This window comes from Triticum dicoccoides, chromosome 2A, assembly GCF_002162155.2.
Source record: "Triticum dicoccoides isolate Atlit2015 ecotype Zavitan chromosome 2A, WEW_v2.0, whole genome shotgun sequence".
Taxonomy (NCBI): domain Eukaryota; kingdom Viridiplantae; phylum Streptophyta; class Magnoliopsida; order Poales; family Poaceae; genus Triticum; species Triticum dicoccoides.
The window spans coordinates 301,826,177-301,842,069 of record NC_041382.1 but is presented as its reverse complement, the minus strand read 5'-3'; the positions used below and the strand labels follow the sequence as shown (position 1 = coordinate 301,842,069).

At 46.3% G+C, this 15,893-nt stretch overlaps 1 protein-coding gene across 2 annotated transcripts in view; it reads right to left on the bottom strand.

The window, feature by feature from the left end:
- Positions 1–15,076, bottom strand: part of LOC119354427 (mediator of RNA polymerase II transcription subunit 14-like) — a 29,861-nt gene extending 14,785 nt beyond the window's left edge. For both annotated transcript variants that reach the window (XM_037621152.1, XM_037621153.1), the window contains exons 1-4: positions 14,416–15,076; positions 6,689–7,768; positions 6,310–6,407; positions 4,324–4,498 (exon numbers count right to left, since the gene is read on the bottom strand). In XM_037621152.1, coding sequence (XP_037477049.1) covers positions 4,324–4,498; positions 6,310–6,407; positions 6,689–7,768; positions 14,416–14,649 — 1,587 coding nt within the window. In that variant the 5' untranslated portion in view covers positions 14,650–15,076. The remainder of the gene's footprint in view (positions 1–4,323; positions 4,499–6,309; positions 6,408–6,688; positions 7,769–14,415) is intronic.
- Positions 15,077–15,893: the final 817 nt, after the last annotated feature.

Sequence of the window (15,893 nt, the reverse complement as noted above, 5' to 3'; positions counted from 1 at the left end):
CGCCGCCTTCCCCGACGCCGGCGCCGCCCGCCACCGCAGGCCCCGGCGCTGACCACCGCCGCCACCATTGTTGACCGCCGCGGCCGCCTTCGAGCTCGCCGCGCGCCACCACCGCCACCTCCGACGTCCTCCTCGTCGCCGGCGACGCCATCTTCCTCCGACGACCTTGGCAACTCCGGCCACCGCGTTCTTCATACCCGGCAGACCTCGGACCTTGTGGCTCTGAATACCAATTGTTGGAACCAAGGATCGACCAGACAAGAACACGAAGAGACGAAATTTTGCCGGGCAACAAACGCCCTCCCCCGACGACGAACGCCGGGGCCTTTTTCTCTCTAGTTTTCAACTCGGCTCAGCTTACAACAGGCAGCAGTATAGAGGTATTTAAGTCCCGGCGCACTCACACATGGCGCAGCCCACCCCTCCTACTCACGCGCGTGCACGACCTGCATGCCCGGCCGCCCGCGCTGACTACGCGCACACTACGGCCGCTCCAACAGATCACAAACGGCCATCAACTGCATCGCAACTCACGTATGCATGCACAGCCATCTAGCTAGCTCACACGACACATACACCTAACGTGGTTTACAATATCTTATAGTGTTGCTAGTTGCAGGTGCCTTGCAGGATGTTCCATGTTGGAACATGGATATGTTGGGATATCACAATATCTCTTATTTAATTAATGCATCTATATACTTGGCAAAAGGTGGAAGACTTGGCCTTTTGCTCGGTGTTTTATTTCACTCTTGCCACCTTAGTTTCCGTCATACCGGTGTTATGTTCTTTGATTTTGCGTTTCTTATGCGGTTGGGGTTATGGGACCCCCTTGACAGTTCGCTTTGGAATGAAACTCCTTCAGCAAGGCCCAACCTTGGTTTTAACATTTGCCTAATAACAACCTAAATTTTTTTCCTAGGGAGTAATTAACCCGAGGATCATCTTTATTCAACCCCCCCCCTCCAGGGCCAGTGCTCCTCTGAGTGTTGGTCCGAATCAGACAGCTTGCGGGGCCACCTCGGGGAAACTTGAGGGTTGATTTTACTCGTAGCTTGTCCCATCCGGTGTGCCCTGAGAACGAGATATGTGCAGCTCCTATCGGGATTTGTCGACGCATCGGGCGGTCTTGCTGGTCTTGTTTTGTCATCATCGAAATGTCTTGTAACCGGGATTCCGAGACTGGTCGGGTCTTTCTAGGAGAAGGAATATCCTTTGTTGATCGTGAGAGCTTGTAATGGGCTAAGTTGGGACACCCCTGCAGGGTATAAACTTTCGAGAGCCGTGTCCACGGTTATGTGGCAGATGGGAATTTGTTAATATCCGGTTGTAGAGAACTTGACACTTGACTTAATTAAAATGCATCAACCGTGTGTGTAGCCGTGATGGTCTCTTCACGGCGGTGTCCGGGAAGTGAACACGGTTGGTTTATGTATGAACGTAAGTAGTTCAGGATCACTTCTTGATCACTTCTAGCTTCACGTCCGTTGCGTAGTTTCTCTTCTTACTCTTGTACTCGTATGTTAGCCACCATATTTGCTTAGCGCTTGCTGCAACTCCACCTCATTACCACATCCTACCCATAAGCTTAAATAGTCTTGATCTCGTGGGTTTTGAGATTGCTGAGTCCTTGTGACTCACAGATACTACCAAACAGTTACAGGTGCCGATGATACCAGTGCAGGTGATGCTACCAAACTCAAATGAGAGTTCGACGAGGACCTTGACCGTTACTACGTGTCTTTTCCTGATGATCAGTAGTGGTGCCCAGTTGGGACGATCGGGGATCTAGGATTTGGGGTTATCTTCTTTTCATTTGGATTGTCGTAGCCGGACTATGAGTGTACTCGGATGATGTATGAATTATTTTATCATTGTGTGACGTGGCGATTATAAGCCAACTATCTATTTATCCCTTTCTTGTTCATTACATGGGATTGTGTGAAGATGACTCTTCTTGCGACAAAACCAACATGTGGTTATGCCTCTAAGTCGTGCCTCGACACGTGGGAGATATAGCCGCATCTTGGGCGTTACAATAAAGCTAAGGCTTTTCCCTGTGGTCAAGTTGGTGCTAGTAATTAAAACTCAAATGCATAGTACAAGGACATATATCACTAGAATAACGTAGGTAATACCAAGAAGACATCTTCTCTTCACATGTGACATGTTCCCTTATGCATGGAACTTTGAGCAAAATGGCTCATAAGCTTGAACTTTATAGCTTAATTTAAGTTGACACATTGCATTTAGACCAGGTATATATTAACCTCAGTTGCAGCTTGCACCAAGTTTTTGAATACTAAAAACTTTGGACAAGTGAGTTCAAACAAATAGTACGGTTCAGTCCAAGAAAGAAATAACCGGACCAACCGAGTAGGTCAGGCCTTGTGTCAGGTGATAAATCCATACCACTTCACTCCACTCTTCCACCTCACTCCTGACTAATGATTTGGTTCCGTGATTACAAAATAAAAATACTTTGGTTACAGATATTTGTCTGTGTGGATTGGCAACTCCTCGGCGTCGATACTTCATTGGCAAAAAGGTCCAACAAGAAAAATAGTATTGGTGAGGCGGCCACGGCCAGACTCCCCAGTGACAAGGCACAACCAGACTCAGCTTGGAGACGGATAAAATGGAATGGCAGTGATTTTCCCTCCTGTCGATGGTGACAGAGAAGGGTTCAAGACGACGTTGTGAGCTCGGGTGTTGCAGAATCAAGACATAAGTGTGATGTCAGTGTAATTGGGCTCCAGATGTCAACATTAAGGATCCTGGACGTGCGAAACAGGGAAGCCAAGGGTACCAAAGATCAGCCATGTTCGTATGTGGTGTCAGCACACTGCCAACGTAGATGGTTCTTCAACAGAAAAAAAAAACAAAATTCTGTTGAAAGAATGAGCATGGTTAGGAGGAGGGTGCTAGGATGGTGTAGAACCCTTCAGTTCAAGAATGGCTCGCCGGAGACAAAGAATTACAACAGAGCTGTTAGGGAAGAAGAGGGCAGCTCAGGTCCTCAGAGCTTTTGAGTGGCACCAAGAAACAGGGATGGCAGATATCTCTCCAGAGTCCAGATGTAGTCCAAATCGTGGCCAATGGGACAGCATCACCATAACCCATGTCAGATCCTAGAACGATTCAGACATGTATTTGTGGAAGAATTTGGGAATTGACAGAGTATATGCTAGTATAGAGACCAAACAGAGGGCCGATTTATCTATTATAGCTAGATGTATCAGAGTTTAGTCATTCAGGCAAACTGGGAATTCAACGATAGCCACACCCCAGCAACTTATATAGGCTTCAGTTTACACCTGCCACTGCGGTAAAAGTGAAAGAGGTAAACAGTCCTTGCAGTCGATGAGTGTGTGGGCCCTGGACTCATTCTTTCACTCTGCGCAGGGTCGAGTGACAAATCCTTGCGAGGAGCGAGATGGAACATTGGATCAAGCCGAAGGGTTTTCAAATAAGTTAGAAATGTAACAGTTAACTCAAGAAGCGTTGTAGTAGGGCGCTAACAACCCAATACCACCATCCAAGCCCTTGTAGATCTGGGGAGAGTGGCTGACACCCTAGCTTCTTCAGTTCTGAGATGGCGAAAGGCAGAAGCAAAGGAAGTCGTCGATGACCGAGTGGGGGTGTGTGGGCCCTGGACTCGTTCTTTCACTCTGCACACGGTCACCAAGCCATTGTGTCTCACGCTCTTCAGTAGCCACAAGCAGAGGGATTGCTTAAGTCGATCTGGTGTTGCTAGACCATGCAGTGCAGAGGGTGAGGATGAGGAGAGGAGGGGAAGGGGCTAGCGCAAGGGGTGTTGGCGTGGCAACTGACTCTGGGCCTAAGTCAGTGAACCGGCCCAATTTCATTATACCTGGTCCAAGTTGTGACATTGGCCCAACTGAACTTACGTGGCAGATTCTCTAAAACTTGGTGCCAGCTGCAACTGGTGTCAAATTACTTTGCAGTTACTCCTTTGATCTACATTATGACAGTTCACATTATTCAGATTGGCTTCATACCAAGCACGGGTTACTGTTTTTTTACATGAAAATGGTTAATGCAAGACCAAGTATGATCAATTAATTGCATGAGAATTCTTTTATTGGCTATTGTAGTTACCAAGCAAATCATTGTTCAATCAAAGTAAGGTTTTGGTTTTAGGTTCATCGTGAACAAGACGACGTATTGCTGTTTCATGTCGTAGTATATCTAAGCTCCTAGATTTTTCCAGTATTCAATGAGATCTTTGCAAGAAATAAATTCAAGAGCTGATTGCAACACAACAGAAGATAAAGACAGCAAGTTGAGCAAACTGATAACCTTCAGGCCCAAAAACCTTCCTGTCGCAGCAAACAACTGAAGGATGCTTCTGGTCTTTAAGCTCACGAAGACCTCAGTGGGTGTTATGCTCCGTTTATTAAGGGCTTCTTCAGAGTCTAATGCCGCAGAAGGTGGTAATATATTTTTTGGTGATTGCAGGAGGAAGCCGCCACTCCTATTGTAGAAAGAAATAAGGTATAAATTTAGGAAGTAAAGGGGACTGAGCTGGAACAAATATAGGGGGGGTTATCTTATCGTTCTGCATGCTTTGTAACATATGGGATAGAGGTCTTACCGTCTTACACACCCATATTCTAGGGTCAAACTTTAACTAGAACTCAAAATCAATCCATCTCCTAAACATCCCCTAAGGAGGTACTTTTTTTCCTTCATGATAACCGACTTGTTGAAGCCTATTTAAGGGGAAAAAATAATCGTGCACGACTCTCATTCCTAGAATTGATGGAAGACTTAGAAATTAGAATAGAAATAACTCACTATAATACACTCTTGAATTTTATTGGAATCTATATTGTGGAACATGCAGGAAGATAGGGCTTTTACCATGAATTAAAAGGATCACTCCCTCCGTCCAAAAATATTAGGCCCGCACGCTTTCTAATATTTGTTCAGCAATGTGTGGATTACATGACAAAAACAATTGATACCATTGGGCTCTTATTAGAAAACTTTTTGATGGTGTCAAGTTTGTACATATGAAGTAATGCAGAGTTGAACTAATCGTCGGTCAAAGTTAAATATTGAAAAACACTTGCATCATTGCCAGTCTACTTGACAGATATAACCATAGTTGTCATGGTATCACCTAGGAATTCATTTGCCTGCCAACCAACACCTAGGTAAAGCACTCGTCGCCGCCGAACTTACCGGTTCTGCCATCCCACGACGCTCAATGTACGTGAGGTGTGTGTGTGCCTTGATCATCATGCTCATGCCATCCCATGAGCTGGTCAAGACACACACCTAAATAGCTAACTAACAACCCCAACGAGATCAGCCAGGGCATGGACATGCACACGCTGCATGGCTGTTTATTTAGCTAACAGTACAGCTAAACGAGCTAGCTACTAACGGGCAGCAGGATTACAAACTCAACAGACATGCAGCTGCAGTTGCGCGCGGCCGGTAGACATGCAGTTGCACACGGCTGGCGGGCGTGTAACTGCCGTTGTGTGCGGCCGATGGAAATACACTAGTGCGCGACTGATGGACAAACAGTAGCGCGTAGCCGATGGACATGCAACTGCAGTTGCACACCGGTTCGCGGGCGTGTAACTGTACTTGCTTGCAGACGGTGGACATGCAACTGTAGTTGGTGCCGGTGCACGAGCATGCAACTGAAGTTGCGCGCGGCCGACTAAATACTGAGAAAGCAAAGACAGGATTCTCACATAGAAGACAATAGGAAGTCACTATAATACCTATACTGCCAGAGAGTTTATGACTCTGTTAGTTGTTTTATAAGTACCATGAGTCCATGACCATGGAATAAATATTCTTTAAAAGAATAAACTTGTTTTCCATGACCATGGAATAAATATTCTTTAAAAGAATAAACTTGTTTTAGTGTGTATGTGGATAGCCTAGCCCTTTCCATAAGTTCGGGCTTTTGGTTGCGTTGGCTAGTGCATGAAGCTTAACATGGTATCAGGGTCTAAGGTCATGAGTTCAAGTCCTGGCTTTCACAATTTATCCAAAAATTACTGTTCCCCCCTTTGTGTCCACATATAGGCCTCTTGAGCCATACCTCTGAGTCTATTCACGTGTTGACTTCCCACGCCACACGTGAGATGGGGTGTCAAAGTGTATATGTGGATTGCCTAGCCCTTTCCATTAGTTCGGACTTTTGGTTGTGTTGGCTAGTGCGTGAAGCTTAACAAAGCTGACACTAAATACCTTGTGGATATTAAGGACAAGAAAGTAAGGATGAAGCATCAACCATGCAAAAGGTAAATAACAACGGACCTGATATTTATTCCCAGGTGAATATACGATTTTCCATATGCCCTAACCTGAAGCACTTCATTTGTACAACAATTCTTGAAGCCCCTTCTATCCACTCTCTGTGCAATTTATGAACAGAGACAAAGCACTAAAAATCAGAACTAAGCAGGGAAGCAGGCAAACAAAAAAATGCCCACAAGCGAAAGAACTTCAGAAGTGATTATGCACAAGTCTTAGCTCGAGCAAATATAAGAAAATAAAGAGTTCAGTGAAGTTGCATTTTCAGTAATGGACTGGTATGAAGAAAATTTATGAATCCTGCTTTGGCAAGTGCAAATCAGTAAGGTATCCCAAACATAAGGAAATCCACAATCCTAAACATAGTGGTTTATATCAGTACCTTTTGCAGGACGTCCATATGAACTTCTTTCCGTTTCAGGACAACATCAGTTGGGGATAGAGAAATCCGAGTATTTTTTTTCAACTCCCTCTGAATTTCCAGAAGACGTGTGTGTCTATTGCAAGCAATTGCTTTCAAAATGATTGCCTCAACATCAATGCAACTAAGATCAAGAGAAAGATCAGCTTCTTTATCTGTAAGTGGATCCAATACAAATGAACTGTGCTGACACTTTATCTGCATATCTTGCAGTGCCTCAACTTTAATAAATGGAGATGAATCAGATTCTGCTGACCCACTGTTTCTTTCATCCAGCCAATAATTTATTTTCAAACCAGGTATCCTGAACCCACTTGAATCGAGCTCTCCATCTTGACCAAGCTGTGTTGGAGCATTATTCCCACCTTGTCCTGCACTTCTATGACTATCCGAGACAAGTTCAGATTTTATTGCCTCTTTCCATCTACCTTGTCGTAGAACATTAGTCTGTCTAATTACGGTATCCATAACAAAAGAGATGCATAGCTCATGGAGAATTGTATACAAAATTGTGAGGGGATTGTCAGCCACAGCCATTCTCCGTTCGATGTCATCACCCAGAACATACCTTCTTGTCTCTTCAAGCTTAATAGGCCCGGTGTTCTCACCAACAAGTAACTCAATATGCAATATCCTCCACAGCGAGAAGTGCCCACGGTAACCTAACGTAAGGAGTACTTTGAATTCGCCATCTACCTGTACATTGGCTATTCCATCAGTCACCGAAACCTCAGACATTTCTTTAGGAACTAGGGTTTCAAGTAATTTTGCCCGCACAAGGGTGCTTAATTTCTTCAATGTAGGCTTCCGCTCATCTTGAAAAAGTGTATTCTGAGTACCTATTTCCTCTACAGATTTAGGCAATCTCCTATAGCTCCCTGTATGTATGACTTCTATCGCAGATGAAACATCAAAAATGGGAGCACGAGCTTGCTGCAATCCTTCATGCATAAAGAATAGTGAATCGCCTGTTTGGGTGAAGCAAGTTTCATGGCTGGAGAGAGTTGACGCAAGTTGCTGGCAGTAATGAAGCAAGGGCACCTGCAGAAGATCAAAAGCAATATTCTCTATCACAAAATTCCAGATACATATTTTGATGGCCCGAATATGATAATGAAGGGGAAAACTTAGTTTTGAAATACATTCTTTGTTGAGTAGCTAAGGAATTAAGGTAGATTGTAGCCTGTCAGAGCAAATACATTACACAATGATAAAATACTTTAAAGTTCGCATTTTGGGTTTTCTTTACGACTTCAGTACGCACCTCTTCAGCATGAATTTTGCATACATAGAATCTCTAAATGAAGTTTGGTCCTTTGCTCCATCAAAAACGGTTTTAAAGATGACGACAGTTTCGCACACGTGGATGCCCAATCAGCACAAAAGAGAAGCAAAAATTTCAAAAAAAAAAGGGGGAGAAAATTAGGAGAAAAAAACTGTAGTCTCCTTTCTAGAAAACTCGACTAGTTTAAGGAGAAGTTGGGGGGCAGCAGAACAAAATATTCAGAAAATCCAGAAACAAATATGAAATTTTGTTTTTTTAACTGAAATTTTATTTTGAAGGTATGTTTGGTTGATTCCACAACATGCCCTACCAAATTTTTGCCAACCATTGGCTAGATATTCTTTGACCCTTAGTTTGCCTATTTGGCAATAATTGTGAAGGCAATGTCAGGAGGGTGGGCAAGTTCTCATAGACAACCAACCAAGTAAGAGCCAAGATGTCATAGGCTGTCAAGATTTTGGTAGGGAAATTTGGGCACCAGAAAATACACTAGAAACAGTCTTTACGATTAAGATATAAAAGACATTGAGGAAAAAGGAAGAAAATTAAAAAGAATAAAGAGGAGATAACAGGAACATTTGAAAAACAGGAATCTTTCAGCCAAGTGCCTGTTAAGGAGTATTAGTATTGGTCTAGGAGTCCTTATTAGTCTATGTTTAGTTTCCTTACACCTCAAGTCATGTGTAATATACATATGCCCCTTGGGCCTTCAATAAAGATAAGTTGCTTTCCTAACAGTGCCAAAGTTATGGGAAAATGTGTGGATTTTGAAGATGAAGAATGTTTTGAACGAGAGCCTCCATAACGTTAAAGAATTATGTGGTTGAATATTTCTGATTATTACGAGACTTCTTAAGTTCCCTTGAATTTTTAGTAACTTCACTGGAATGTTTAAGTTCTTTCCCTAAATTTTTATCTCTGATTTTAAAAAAAATTCCCCATGTCACGTGCTTGGGAACAGCAGGCTGGGACATGGAGCATAAGAGGTAGTCGTGAGATACCGGTGGCCGGGGACGGTAGTCCTGGACCCGTGGCGGCAGCAAGGGTTAGAGGGGCGCACGGTGCAGAAGCAAGTGGTAAGATACTAAGATTAACTTTTCTGCTTGCTTTATTGCTCAAGTGGGGTGCTGTAAATAGACAGTTACAACTGAAGAAACAGACTTGGACTCTAATTGGAATTGGATCCGGTCGGCGGGGTAACCTTTTCGGGACTAAACCTTTCCAACTTACGAACCGGACTCCTACTCTAACTCTAGATGGACTCGGCAAGCACTAGACTCGGACAAGAACTAGGGCAGTCCTGCACAGCATGGCCCTTGCGCCTTTCACCCTCGGTCGGGCGACCAGTCCGAGCCGGTTGGATGAAGCTGCTCCGTCTTGTTGCGCTGGCACATGGTGCAGACACGCATGTAGTTTTGGGGTGCCATCCGAGCCTAGGGAAGGTAAAAATCCCGGCGAAGGCGATGCAGTGACTTCTGAAAGCCCTCATGCCCCAAGTCATGGGCAGCAGCCAACACGTTGGCCAATAGTGGAGACGTGGGTGGCACATATGGCCGGTGTTTAAATTGTTACAGTATGTGGATTGCACTAGCTCTTTCCATTACTTCGGACTTCTGGTTGCGTTGGCTAGTGGATGAAGTCCTGACTTTCGCAATTTATTAAAAATTGCTGGCAACCCCCCCCCCCCCCGTGTCCACGTAGTGGCCTCTTGAGTCATACGTGAGTTCCACCGTGAACGGTATGGTAAAATCGGGGAGTTGGAAGACTGGTGCAGTGATGAGGGCGGTCTTCAGGGCATCGAGGCGCAGCCCCGTCCTCGGACCATAACAAACCCTCCTTTAGAAGTGTGAGAGGTGTCGTGGTGACACCAAATTCACGGATGAACTTCCGGTAGTAGTCTACTAGTCCCAGGAAGCTGTGCACCACATGGACTGTTCGTGGAACCAGTCAGTCGACGACTGTGAGTATCTTGTCACTGTCCATGGTGATGCCGTCGGCGGAGATGACATGGCCGAGGTATGTCACCGACTCCTCGCCAAAGGAACATTTGGAGCGCTTGAGTTAAAGTTGATGTGCCCTCAAAGCCTCCCAGACAAGCTTGACATGACGAAGATGGTCCTACCAGGAGGTGTTGCAGATGAAAATGTCATCAAAAATACAAGCACAAATCGGCGTAAGAAGGAACGAGGCACATCGTTCATCAAAGCTTGGAATATCGTGGGGCATTGGTTAGACCGAATGCCATCACCATGAACTCGAAGAGGCTTTCATGTGTGCGGACCGTTGTCTTGTGGATATACCTTGGAGCCATGCGTACTTGATGGTAGCCGAAGCGAAGATCCAGCTTCATGAAGAAGTGAGCACCCTTCTGCTCGGCCAAAAGATCGTCGATGACGGGAATGGAGAACTTGTCCTTGATGGTGACGCTATTGAGTCCCAGATTGTCGACGCAAAATCGCCAAGTACCCTCATGCTTCTTCACCAGGAGCACCGGTGAGGAGAAAGACGATGAGCTACGGCGGATGTGGACACGTTCTCGGCACACTGCTTCTCAAGCTCATCCTTCTGGATGGCCGGCTATCGGTATGGTCAGATGGCCACCTATTGAGATCCGAACAACAATCGTATGCGGTAGTCGTGTGCACGATATGGAGGAAGCCCTTTCGGCTCAGCGAAGGTGTCTGCGAAGGAGGCCAAGAGGCCATCCAGGAGCTTCCTTGTCGATTGTGATGGCGGCATGCCGGGAAAGGCCAGGAGACCATCTAGGAGCTTCCTTGTCAATGGTGATGGTGACATGTCGGAGAAGGCCCCAACAAATGATGTGGTCGCCGTTGGCGACCGTGACACGGAGGCGGCACCCATCCAAGAAGGGTGCTCCGACAAAAGCGGCGAGATCCTCATTGATGAAGTTATGGGTGCTGCCGGAGTCGATCAAAGCAACGAGCTTGCAACCACCGATGCGCACGGCGACCTGCATGGTATCGCTTGTAGGAATACCGGTGACAGCTAGGAGGGAGATCTGGATGTCCTTGCAATGTTCATCAGAGTTGTCGTCATTGTTGGCAGACTGGATGTGGAAGAGGCATTTGCAATGATGCCGTGGACGAACTTCTCAATGCAGTTGAAGCATAGACCCTTAGGACACCGATCATCCATCTCAACATCAGTGAGCTTCTTAGGCAAGTGCCAGCGCTAAGCCGGTGGCGTCAAACGGCACTGGCCCGAACCCAACTGCGAGCGCGGCTGGCAAACCGAACAAGCATGCATGGCCGCCGCCGCTTTTGAGACATTATGGAGGACCTCGAAGGAGACAGCCAGATCCATGGTTGCTTCAAAGAGGTCGGCTTCGTCGTCTCGACCTGCATCTTCATAGACTCGTCCAGGTTGTTGGTTAAGATGTGCAACTCCCCAGTGTCATGGATTGGAGGAACGCGAGTCTGGTGCTTGAGGAAGCACTTGGTGTGCTCTGCTACCATGCAGGAACAGCAAACCGAGATTAACTCGCCGAAGGGATTGGCTTGTGTTGATGGTCTGAAGTGGTTCGAATGAATTGTAAAACTCTCCCCACGACAGCCGACCGATCTTCTCCTCCAAGTGGTTGTACCACAGCACGATGATGACAATGAGGTGGTAGGAAGCCAGCCATGTCTTTCTAACTTGTGTGCACTAGCCGAGGAAGAACAGATTGCATCTGATCAGCCATGGACATGGATCACTCTCCCCAACAAATTTGGAAAAATCAATCTTGTAGAGGTGCGGAGCTTGCTCACATTTGTCCGTTAGGGCAGCCATTGGCAACACCTTGGATTTTTTTTTGTGGCCGGCGGTGGAATGACGTTGGTGCCGCTGAGGAGCTGCGTCGAGCTGCCCTGCTCGAGGCGAAGGAGAACGAGGTGTTGGGCATGTTGTTGCTGCGATGTCTCAGTGATTCGATCCTAGACCGATTTTAGCATTGCAGAGAGTTGCTGTAGCACCATGTCGAGCTTAGCGCGGTCGGTGACTTGGAAGTCGCCTATGAGGCTATTGGAGAGTGGCAACCACACCTTCATGGTCTTCGCATTGCTTGGCGATGATGTCTTCGAGGGTGTTGGGTGGTGGCGGCGGCGGCCATGGCGCCGGAGGCTGACTCATAGTTGTCGTCGGGATCGTAGATGAATCTGATACCAAATTGTCACATGCTTGGGAATCAGCAGGCTGGGAGGTGGAGCATAGGGGGTAGTAGTGAGATACTGGTGGCCAAGGACGATAGTCCCAACGACCCGTGGCGGCAGCAAGGGTGAGAGGGACACACGGTGACGGAACTTAAACCGGGAGGTCTCGAGGTAGGGGATCCTAAGCTAGATGTCTTGGAACAAGGGTAACAGAGACACGGGGATTTTACCCATCATGTTCGGCCTCTCCGAGGAGATAATATCCTATGTCCTGCTCGTGTTTATTGCTTTGGAGTGTGTACAGGGTACAGGTAAACTACCACGAGATTGTAACTTGTCTTAACTTGTGTTCTATTGACTAACCCAGCCCTGGCTTATATAAGATACTTGGGTCCTAGGATTACAAGAGCCCTAGTCGACTACGTCGGTGGAGAGGAGAGTCCTCCATGGATACGAAATCCTTGTCTTGAACATCAAGGCTTCCAGAGTCTTCATGTATCTCGCCAAGGGATACTCAGCCCGGCCCACCAGACCGGGAGTCAACATGGTGAGTCCCCTTATCCGGGACACCGTCAAACGACGCAGGAGCAAGAGTTGAGAAAATAGATCAACTTTTCTGCTTGCTTTCTTCTTCATGTGAGGGCGGCTATAAATAGCCGATTACAGTTGAAGAAACGGACTTGGACAACGGACTTGGACTCTAACTGGAATTGGATCCGGCCAGCAGGGTGGCCTTCTTTGGGACTAAACCTTTCCAACTTAGGAACCAGACTCCTGCTCTAACTCTAGATGGACTCAGCAAGCACTAGACTACACGAACTAGGGCAATCCTGGCCCGGCATGACCCTTGAGCCTGTATGTTCGGCCCCACATGACATCCCACTTTTCATGATTGTTTTCAATTTTCTGTTCTAAATGGGTTGAGACGTGGAGCAAGGGAGGGATCACACTTGAGGGACCAAGATTGTTCTCTAGTAGAGTAGAGGGACCAAGCGTAGACTTCGGCAATAGAAGGGCTAAAAATATACTCTTTCCAATACTTTACGACCTTCAAACTGAACTGATAGCCTGACCAAATTGAAGTCAGAGCATCCGGAGCCCTAAATTATGTTAGGGTGGTTAATGACAACCAAACATAACTGGCTAATATTTCCATCAATCAAATCTAAGGAGAATTGTTTTGTTTTGAAAATGTCTCGGTGAAATGGAAGGATTCAACATGGATTTAGCTCAAGGCTGTGGACACTTTCAAGCATTTTGTAGCTTTAGGTGTCGGTTCATAGACTGGTTTGCCAGATTTGTTGTAAGTGTTACCGTTCAAAAAAGACAACTCTACTTGCTTGAGACTTGTCATATGTAATACTGCTCAATAGCAGAATACATATACTCATATGCTTGACATAAATTCAGTTTTGTTGATGCGAACTGACTGTGTAAACCATGGTCTGACTAGCAAGGCGGATTGACCACAAGTCGTACACCTGCTATTCTATAGCATCTAGGGTGCTTCAAAACGGATTCTCCTGTGGATTCTGATTAGGATTGAGAGTCCTAAACTGAACGTTCAGTGCCAACTAACAGTCTCCACAATTTTAGTAAATACTTACCACAGTGGGTGTTCTCAGCATTCGCTGATTCTTCAGTGCTTGAAAGTTATACTCCCTCCGTTCCAAAATAATTGAAATTCTAGATTTATCCTAAGTCAAACTTGATTAAGTTTGACCAATCTATATAAATTAACATCTACAACACCAAATTTTCTTCATTAGATTCATTATGAAATGTATTTTCATATTATATATACTTGATATTGTAGATCTTAGCATATTTTTCTATAGACTTGATCAAACTTACAAATGTTTGACTTAGGACAATCCTAGAACTTCTATTATTTTGGAACGGAAGAGCAATATCATAAAGGAAAAGATCTCCTTTGAATATATGTGGGTTTTGCAGCACGGTCTGGTCAGAGCTAAAATAGTGGAATGTAGACTAAATAGATTTTGATGTACACTAGTCCCAACAAAGTGTTGAACAATGATTTCCTATTACAGTAAACACTTGTGTCCTTGATTGCAACAAAATCTAAAACTGCTTTCCAGTCACTCTATTCAACTAAGGCAGACATCAGAGCAATCAAAGGCCTGATCCTATAAAAACATTTTTACTTGAGAACACAAGTTGCAGTTCTAATTGAACAATGAAAGTTGAAACTCCTTATTCACGGAAGGAAACAATTGACAGCTGCGGACCTGCTGGCACCACTTGGCGAGGACATGGAGCCGGAGCATGCGCTGGCGGGTGCGGTCGATGAATTTGAGCAAGTCGATCTTCTTCTCAGTATCCGACCTCTGCTGCGCTGTCTCCCCCTCGACGCCCGCCCGCGACTTCTCCACGAGCTCCCGCAGCGCCAGGTAGGACTCCTCCGCCGCCTGCCGCGACACAGTCCCCAGCTCCACTGTCTGCTGACCCAACTCCCCCGCCATCTAGTACCACCCGAGAGTGAGTGAAGAGTCTAGGGTTTCACGCAAGTCTCGGGGTAAGGACCTAAAGGTGACTGAGATGCGCCATAGCCACCGCAGCTGCTCTCCCTGTAGGGTTTCCAGGAGATTGAAGAAGCTCCGCGTACACGGAGCGGCTGGGCGGCTGGGCGGCCGCTGCCTTGGCTATAGAGTTACGCCCCCGCAGTGCCACCAGCAGCTTCAAATTGGGGATCCTGTGTCTGTGAGAGGTCGGGAGCGGCAGCCGGTGGAGTTCAGCTTGGACCGAGAGGGGAAGTTCGAAAAGTTTGTGGGAATGGAGCTGGGATCGCGAGGCGGCGGCCGGCAGGAAGTTCTTTTTTTTCGAGGGAACGGCAGGAAGAAGATGAGCGAGCTGGTTCGTCAGGTGGACGTGATCCGCCCAAGCCCCAAGGTGTCCAGTTAGAGCATCTACACCGGGACACCCGCGTATGCGCCGGACGTATCCACGGGCAGCGACGGTCACGGCTCAAATAATTCATTTTACAATTGAATACCTTATAAATCATAAATCATACTTCCTCCGTTCCTAAATATTTGTCTTTTTAAAGATTTCAACAAATGATTACATACGAAGCAAAATGAGTAAATCTATACTCTAAGGCCCTGTTTGGTTCAGTTTTTATCGACGGATTCCGCTGCCGCGCAACAGAGTCTGAACCAAAGGGAAAACACAGTAGAATCCGATTTCAGAAATCCGCTCCCAAAATCTGAACCAAAAGCAAAAGCAGCATAGGCCGTGTTTTTCAAAATCTGATTCCGCTGCGGGCCAAAATCTAAAAAAGCTGTATCAACTGGTTTGCCAAATGACCTACATCTTTTTCACATCAGATTTTCCACGGCTGTTTTTTCACAGCAGATTTTTCACAGCTACTTTTAGAAATCCACAGCCGAACCAAACAGGGCAAAATATGTCCATATGCATCCGTATGTGGTAGTCCATTTAAAATATGTAGAAAGACTATTTAGGAACGGAGGGAGTAGTACTATTAGAGCATCTCCAGCCGCGCCCCCAACAGGCCCTCTCTAAACGATTTTTTAGTGTCGGCGGACAAAAATCGGCCCAGTCATGCCCTCAGGAGTCCGCTTTTCATCAGGTTGGGCTGAAATAACAGCCGGCGCACCCGAGTCGAACCCGGCGCGCTGGGGGCGCCTGGGGGCGCCGGCACAAGCGAAAAGGGACGTGGGGCCGCTCCATCAGCGAGAGGATG